General features: G+C 53.9%; 1 protein-coding gene across 2 annotated transcripts; it reads right to left on the bottom strand.

Annotated features, from left to right (window-relative positions):
* Window positions 1-5,213: 5,213 nt before the first annotated feature.
* Window positions 5,214-7,900, bottom strand: Arhgdia (Rho GDP dissociation inhibitor alpha). 2 transcript variants are annotated; one of them, XM_021176548.3, is made up of 6 exons: window positions 7,813-7,900; window positions 6,468-6,679; window positions 6,247-6,330; window positions 5,945-6,021; window positions 5,793-5,856; window positions 5,214-5,709 (listed from the first exon to the last, which is right to left on the bottom strand). In XM_021176548.3, the coding sequence occupies exons 2-6, from the start codon at window positions 6,655-6,657 to the stop codon at window positions 5,510-5,512; spliced, it is 615 nt and encodes a 204-aa protein (XP_021032207.1). In that variant the 5' UTR covers window positions 6,658-6,679; window positions 7,813-7,900; the 3' UTR covers window positions 5,214-5,509. The 2 variants fall into 2 exon arrangements, with proteins under 2 accessions (XP_021032207.1, XP_021032208.1); XM_021176549.3 differs by lacking the exon at window positions 7,813-7,900 and adding an exon at window positions 7,289-7,492.
* Between the last annotated feature and the right edge of the window lie 357 nt (window positions 7,901-8,257).

The following is an 8,257-nucleotide window of genomic DNA, read 5'->3' as shown; positions in this document are numbered from 1 at the left end:
TGGCCTGGAACCTGAGGAAACACTTAAAAGATCAGCCCCGGCCCACTGGGTGCTGTAGTTACAGCTGTGAGCAGTCACTGTCCGTGTTCGGTCCATCTTTCTCTTTCTTTACTGCTCCACGCCCACCCCGGAGAGCTCACTCCTTCTAGAAGCATCTTTTTTCACTTCCCACTACAAAAACTATCCTGATTGTCAAGGGTCATTAGAAAAGGGAAACACACAAATATTAAGTATATAGATTTGACTAGTACTACACTGCTCTCAGAAATGATAAAAACAGAATAGCGTATGGTTTTGTATTTTGATAGTTTTTTTTTTTTTGGTTTTTCGAGACAGGGTTTCTCTGTATAGCTCTGGCTGTCCTGGAACTCACTTTGTAGACCAGGCTGGCCTCGAACTCAGAAATCCGCCTGCCTCTGCCTCCCGAGTGCTGGGATTAAAGGCGTGCGCCACCACGCCCGGCTATTTTGATAGTTTTTTAAAAATTGTTTTTAGTTTTTCAAGACAGGGTTTCCCCGTATAGCCCTGGAACTCGATAGACACCATCCTGGCCTTGGACTAAGAGATCCATTTACCTCTGCCTCCTCAGTGCTGGCATCAAAGGTGTGTGCCATCACTGCCTGGCAGTAGCTTCTTTTGCAACGTTGTCAATAAGGACATGAATGTATTACCTTTCCTACTAGAAACTCCTCTTATCTAGTGTGAGTTTCTTCCCTTGAAGACCAAGTGCTCTGTGCCCCAACCCCATTCAGTGTAGGCAGAGAGGGAGTCAGATCCTGGTCCGTGCTCACTGGGAAACCTTCGAGTGTATACGGGTGACTTTGCAGGCTTAGGAGAGCTATGAATGAATTTGCCCTGGAAGAGTACCTAATCTAGCAGCAGCTTGGCTAGGTGCTTGGTCTTTTCTCTGCCTGTCTTTAGTGCCTGTACACATTCCTGACTTGGGTACGATAGAAATTGCTTCATATCTGATGCTGCTACCTCCCAGTGATTTTGTAGCTGCCTTGAGCTGTTCTAGAAACCATTATTTGGAACTAGATACAAAAGAGCGGGCCAGTGGTGGCACACCTTTAATCCCAGTACTCAGGAGGTAGAGGCAGTTGGATCTGTGTGTGGCCACCCTGGTCTACAAAGCAAGTTCTAGGACAGCCAGGGTTACACAGAAACCCTGTCTCAAAAAATGAAAAAAGAGAAGTGTTTAGAATGTTGGCTGGTATGGCAGTGTTTCCTTGTAATCCCAGTATTTGAGAGAGGCAAGTGGATTAGCTCTTTCTGTCTTGTTTTTGTGTCTCCCCTGGCCCCCCTCTGTAGCCCTATATTGTTTTAAAACGCACTATATAGACTAGACTAGCCTCGAACTTTGAGCAATTGTACTGCCTCTGCCTCCTAAATGACTGGAATTACAGGTATAGTAGAATATACCAGGAGCTGAAGGACAACATGGGCTACTTGAGACCTTGTCTCAAAAAAAAAAAAAAAAGTTTCAGGATTTTGGTAATTAAATGCTAGGCGTGGGATGTTTTGTCTATGGAAGGGAAAAGAACAGGGTGGGGGAGGGGGTTGAGTGTGATAGTTTAAAGACAACTTGCCTTCAGGACCAGGGCTGAGTCTCAGCTTGCCTCTGGGCTCTGTGTCAGACACAGAATGGATAAAGCTCTCAATGCAGGCAGCTGCCATATCCACATAACAGAGTAGGGCTGCTGACGTTGTAGGAACAGAGGGGCAGCTGTGAGGCTCTCCTGATGATCACAGGATCTTAGACTAATGAATGTCTTCAAATGCCTACTATCAGGGCTGGAGAGATGGCTCAGTGGGTAAGAGCACTGACTGCTCTTCCAGAGGTCCTGAGTTCAAGTCCCAGCAGCCACATGGTGGCTCACAACCATCTGTAATCGAATTCAATGCCTTCTTCTGGTGTGTCTGAAGGCTACTACAGTGTACTCATAAATAAAATAAATCTTAAGTTGGGTGTAGTGGTGCATGCCTTTAGTCGCAGCACTTGGGAGGCAGAGGCAGGTGGATTTCTGAGTTCGAGGCCTGCCTGGTCTACAGAGTGAGTTCCAGGACAGCCAGAGCTATACAGAGAAACCCTGTCTTGAAAAAACATAAATAAATAAATAAATCTAAAAAAAAAAAAAAAAAAAAAAAGTCTGCTATCTCTGCACTGGCCTCTACCAGGCAATCAACCACTGGGAAGAAGTCAGAGAGAGGCCTGAAATTCTTGAGCCCTCTGGGTTTGTTGAGTGGCCAGATAATATATGGGTAGTAATATAAGGGTAGTGTCCCAACCTGAGAATGCAGGTCAGATCATCTGAACATCTACAAGCCCTTGAGGGCCCAGCTGATGACTTCGTTCTATTTCCCAAGGCCTCTCTTACATCTTCTAAGAGCAGCTGCCATCGCTAAAAAGAGGTGTTAGTTTGGACAACCTAGTATCAAGGTCCTATAAGACCCACACTGACTATTACACATTTTCTGGGCCATTGGAAACGCATTGAAATATCCTTGAGGCAGGAATCTTACTCAGAGAAGGTGCTCATCAACTATAGGTTGAGTTATTGGAGGTTTTGACTATTCCTACTAGGAGTTCTCAGAACCAAGCAACTCCTTTTTGGAGGGACACACCTGGCAGGGCGTCCAGTAGGGTGGACAGCAGATTGACTACAAGACTGATTGCCCTGGAGGATGAACTGCAAGAGCTGATGACAGCCAAGCGGAAAGCAGGAGAATGGTGTACACGGCCACCAGAGACAGAGTGGTTGGTACAGGATTGTGCTGGGCAGAGAAGGGTCTTGTAAATCACAACAGCAGATGTTTACACAGCATGGAAGCTGACTGCTCATCAACTGGTACTACCTACAGCCCATCGCTTTCCTCAGGAGAGGAGGCCTGTCTGTAGGTGTCTGAAGAGCCAGAAGCTAGGGAATTCCTGGGAGTCCTAGCCAGAGAGGGGCTGCTGTGGAGAATGCCTGGCTTCTGAGGGAAAGAGGCAGGCCATGGAACAGCACTCCACGGAGGCAGGTTAGGGGCGTGAGATTGGGAGGATCTGGTTAGACTTGGGACCTAGGAAACACGTCATGCACTTTGAGGCCACTCTTGAGTTAACCTGCACTGGGAGGAGCCAGAGCAAAGTCCTAGCTGTTGGCAGTAGGCTTGTACACTTGGAACTTAGGGTCTGAGTTCACATACTTAGCTGCCTAGGACAAACTCAAGAGCTGTAAGATTAAGTATCTTGGTCCAAAGAGAGCTTCAGAAGCCCTTATGTGATAAACAGCATCACCAAGAGCATGTAATAAATAAACACTTTAAGGATGAGCTAGGAGACTGGTTGGCTCTGCAGTTTGGAGAAAAGGCTTCACCCTGCTCAGGCCCCCTGACTGCTGGGGCCAGGAAGAGTTCTGGGTAAGGATTGGATCAACCATTTGGCTGCCTAGCACAAGAAGCTGCTATTATCAGGTTAGTGTCCCAAAGAAGGCTGGTTCTGGGGTCAGCCAGTCTTTGGCTCTGATGGATCTAGTAAAGATGGCTGACATGGCCCGATTTACGGTCAGCTGTCAGCAACAAGACAAAAAGGTATCTTTTGGCCCCCCTGCAATAAAGGTTCATCACACTATTCACCATTGGTGGACCCCAAGCCAAGATTGGCAGGGCTCCAGCAAAGTAGCTGACAAATGGTACACCCACTTTCCTGAACAGCTTCATCAGAGGGTGGTTTTTCAAAGCTAGCATAAGGCTAAAAAGGGAAGTTTTTAGACTGACTCCTGTAAAGGCAGGGTGGGGTTTTGAGGTTACTAGGTGGCTTTGGGTGTGCTGAGACAGACAAGTAATCCTGCCTCCCTGTGGTCACTACAGAGAGCTACACAAGACCCCTGTTAAGGCTTAGTGGCTTTTCAGGGTTCCGCTTCAAACTTCATAGTTCAGTGGTCCAGCCCTTCTCCCTAGGCTCGTGGGTGCTCTAGAGAGCACAGTACTGGAGATGTGCAGAGGCTTCCTTGGCACCGGTTTCCTGTTCCAACCAGCCTCACTAATAGGCATAGGGAACTCTCTCACCAGGCCGACCTACCCATGCAAGTTTTTCAGAGCCAGATCAGTCTGATCTTCCAGCAGGGCTCCATACTGAGGGCAAGTCCCAGCCAGGGGAAATTTAGATATGCTGACTCAGGCAATCCCTCTATGCCCAGGGCCAGCGCTGTGACCCACGGGCCTGGGGTTTGTTTTATATTCACATCTCCACAGGAAGCCAGGTGCAAAGACAAAACAGGGCTGTTAGCAGCAGACAACCTTGTAGTCAGGACATCTGATCTGAGGGACCTCCACCCTCCACTGGATTCTTGCCATTCCCTACAAAACCCCAACACAAGCTGCAGAGACCACACAATCCCAGACTCCTTCAGGGGTGTTTATTTCCCAGTCAGAAGAGAAGCAGGGACAGGCTCCTCTGCCTGTTGAGGCTGGGCCTGGCAGACACCACACAGGGACTGGGGATAGGGAGGGGAGGCACAGGAGACAGCTCCCAACTGTGTGAACTTGGTCCCACATTTGTCCTGGCTGGGTCCAGGGAGGGTCTGCCCAGGGATGGTGGCACCAAGAACCAGGGCAGAGGCATCAGGCCAGCTGGCCCAAATGGAGGCAATAAATACTGACAGGCCAGGCACGAGGTTCAGGGCACATGGCCCAGGTGAGACAAGTAAGGCTCGGCTGGCTTTGTCCCTCAGGGGCTCTCTGTGGGGACAGGGGCTCCGAGTACTGCCTACAAGGGACAGAGAAGGCAGAGGAATGAGGCACCCTACCCTGCCTCCTAGATGGGGCTGGAGGCATCGAGTTTTGGCAATTGACCCTCCCCTAGCTACTGGAGCCACCCCCAACCCTGGCCACGGGGAGGGGAAGAGCTGGCCAGGCCCGCAGGAAGCAACAGCAGCGCACCCCAGGCCTCCCTTGGGTGAGTCACCGGGATGGGGATGGCAGACGAGGCAAGGACAGGGAGAGCACATGCTCATGCAGACAGGGAGTTAAGAGTTAGCGACGGCCCCCAGCACACGTTCCACATGTTAAGGCATCATGGTTAGACAGTGACTGACAGTGATGGATGACCTGGCCAGGGAGTGGTGGGACTAGAGGACAGACAGCCCAGCCCTTCCCCATGCTGCGACAGGGACAAAGTGGGCTGGACAACCCTGACAGTGTTCTGTTCCATTCTAGAAGCCAGGGCCCGAGGAAGGGAAGACAGAGGGAACCTGGAGGGACACAGCAGATTGGAGGCCTGGGCTGGAACCCCTCCCCCACTGCACAGGCAGAAGCAGCAATGTGACACTGGAGACCACAGGGGCCTGCGGGCAGGAGGTGGAGGAGGGGCAGACAGGAGAGCTGACTGCCTGAGTGGACTAGGGAGGAATGACCAGTGAGGGAGGTCCTGTCAGCACTTTGGTTTGGGGTAGGTAGGGGGTTAGGGTGGGGCATGTCGGTCCTTCTGTCTGTCCGTCGCCCTGCCCGTCCGTCTCCCAGCTGGAGCTCAGTCCTTCCACTCCTTTTTGATGGTGAGGTTCCACTCCCAGGACAGGTGGTCCGTCTTGTCGTCATCGGTGAAGCGCGACTTGATGTTGTAACTGCCCCGAGCAAGCATGCCTTTGGGAGCCTCCTCCATGGGTGTCAGGAACTCATACTCCTCGGCCCTCGGCCCATAGCTCCCGACCATGTAGTCAGTCTTGTCAACTGAGGGACAGGAGAGGCAGGATTACTGGTGCTGCACGTCCCTCAGACCCAGTGGCTCCCCACTCCATGGCCCGCCCACTCACTTTTGACCCCTTTCCTGTATGTGTGTTGGATGTACTTCATGCCAGACACGATCTCTCTGTTCACCTGTGGGGACACAGAGCCAGGGTCAGCTGCCTTCCCAGGCTTGCCCCTCTGCCCCTCATTTCCAGGCCTCTCAAAGCTCCCACCTTACCCGGAAAGAGATTTTTATCCGGTACTCCACACCTTCCTTCAAGACAAACGACTGTTTCTTGAAGCTCTCCAGATCACCTGTATTGAGGAGGAGCCTCTGCTGACTGCTTGCTTGAAGAGCTCTCCACCCTGCCCCCACACTCACTCTCCCCAGCCCCTTCCCTGACACAAAGCAGAGCTTCGGCAAGCCCCTAGCTGCACTTCCCCTCTGCTCCACCAGAGGGCATCAATGCAGAAAATTATTTTTAGGGGTAGTGGCAAGATGCCAGCTGGCCCCACCCAGGGATTCTAATACCCACTCACCTGTCAGGTCCAGTTCCAGAGGGCCTGGGGCAGTGCTGCATACCAAGGTCAGGCGAGTCACAATGACATTGGGGACGTTGGGGTCTGCAGAGTGAGAGTTAAGAGTCAGAGTCCCATCCCTTAAGATTTTTTTTTTTTTTTTTAAACTCACTCCTTGGAAGAGTGGTCTGGAAAGAGAGTGGGCACAGGGTTAGATGACATCCTTCTTCCAAGCCACCTACCTGCAGAGACAGCTACTCGGCCCAGCAGGGCCTCCTTGTACTTTCGGAGGCTTTCATCGTCCTTGTCCAGTTCCTGGATCTCCTGGATGCTCTTCTGGGCTGGAGGCTTGTAGTTCACAGAGTGTTCATCTTCCTCATTCTCTGCAGCTATCTGCGCAAGCTGCTCAGCAGTGGGTTCCTGTTCTGCCATGCTCACCTCTAGCTTGGGACACCTGTGGGCGGGGCATGAGCAGGACTGTGACAGCCTGGAGGCATTCCACCCTAGGCAGACCCTGACACCTGCAGGACACCTGATGGGAACTTTGAGAGGAGATGGGAGGATGCTGCCACTGCCCAACGCAGAGGCCCATTTGAGAGGACTAGAACCCCAAGCAACGAAATGGGACCACAGCCTGTTCCTCAGAGAAGCAAAACACCTTTCCTCCCCACTAATAATAAGAAGCCTCCAGACGGAACTGAACTGGCAGACGCAACACTAAATCCCTGGGGTCCCATTGCTGTCCCTAGCTGCTCAGGCTCTCATCTTACTGGGTTGGGTCATGGAGGTAAGTTCTCCAACAGGGAGATGCTCTGTATGTTAGCCACGTGCAGGACAAGGGTCTGTTTGTTCGTCCCTTCCAATGGAATGCTGTCCTAAGCTCAATTATGTGATGACCGCTTAAATCCCAAGAGCCCAAAGGGGATCCTAAATACGCAGGTCTGTCCTCTCTAGTGAGGGTCTGCGTATGCAACTTGGGAGCTGGTGCACCGCTTGCAAATAAATCTCAGGAACCTGTTTCTGGGCCCTGACCCTAAACCGTCAGTGGCGGTGAGGAACCAACCAGGACGGAAGCGCCTAGATGCCTTTCAGTTCCGCAGATTCGCAAACGTCTCTCGGAAACCCACTGTGGTGCCTGCAGGCGATGCGCAGCGGTCCGGGGAAGAGCCCGGCCGTTTTCCCTCTGAGAGGTGTCCGCCAAGGAAACACATAAAGCGGCGGTCCGAAACCCGGAGGCTACAGACAACCCCACCCGACGCCAAGCGTGGCCGCCGGCGACAGCATCAGGGCGCGGCCCGCACTTCCGTAGGGCCCGCAATCCGAGCGGGGCGGGGCCGCGCTGCGGGAGCCCCGGGCCAGGCCCCGCGCCGGACCCCGCCCGCGAAGCTGAGGGAGGGGGTCCCCTGGCAGCGGGCGCGCAGGCCCGGGTGGCTGCGGCCCCTCCGGCAGGACCTGCGCTGCCGCCCTGGCCCGCCCCGCCCGGGTGACCGCGCCCCGCCCGCGAGCGCCGCAGTCGCCCGCGTCGCCGCACAAAGCCAACCCACTCCCCTCCCGCGCCGCACCGCGCCGCGCCTCGCGCCCACTCACCGGAGGCTCGACCGCCGCTCTCGCGCTCCCTCCCGCACCAAATGACGAACGTCGTCCGCCGCCCGCCGCTCGGACGGTCACTTCCGGGGTCACAAGACTTCCGCTCTCGCGGGGCGGGGTCGCCCTGCGCATGCGCCGGCAGGGGGCGCGGGTCGGCGCCGTCGCCATTTTGCTGCGGACCTCGTGGGCGCGTCCCGCGTGGGCCGGCGGCCTCGCGCCTTCTGCCAAATGCCGAGTGCGAGGGTTTGTGGGACACGAGAGCGTGCTCTTCCAGAGCAGCGTCGCGCGGCCATTCTGTGGCTCCCAGGGTTCCCTGATTGCCGTGCCTGTCCCTTGTCCCATTGTCCCCGGAGTCAACAGAACCACAGTCCTCACCGACCGCAGCGCCCTGTAGCTGTGCCGCCTGGCTCATTGCTCTGGGGATTGAGTGCCCCACAGAGCCCCC

Source organism: Mus caroli, unplaced genomic scaffold (assembly GCF_978045245.1).
Source record: "Mus caroli unplaced genomic scaffold, Mus_caroli_1 scaffold_13, whole genome shotgun sequence".
Classification (NCBI taxonomy): Eukaryota; Metazoa; Chordata; class Mammalia; order Rodentia; family Muridae; genus Mus; species Mus caroli.
Note: the sequence above shows the minus strand (reverse complement) of the source record. Positions and strands in the feature narration are given on the sequence as shown.

Bases quoted from the DNA above. Each gene is read 5' to 3' on its own strand.
- Arhgdia (XM_021176548.3), bottom strand. From the start codon at position 6,657: ATGGCAGAACAGGAACCCACTGCTGAGCAGCTTGCGCAGATAGCTGCA. The intron at 6,331-6,467 runs GTAGGTGGCTTG...CTCACTCTGCAG, and splicing joins CCGAGTAGCTGTCTCTGCAG to ACCCCAACGTCCCCAATGTC. The intron at 5,857-5,944 runs GTAAGGTGGGAG...GTGTCCCCACAG, and splicing joins GGATAAAAATCTCTTTCCGG to GTGAACAGAGAGATCGTGTC.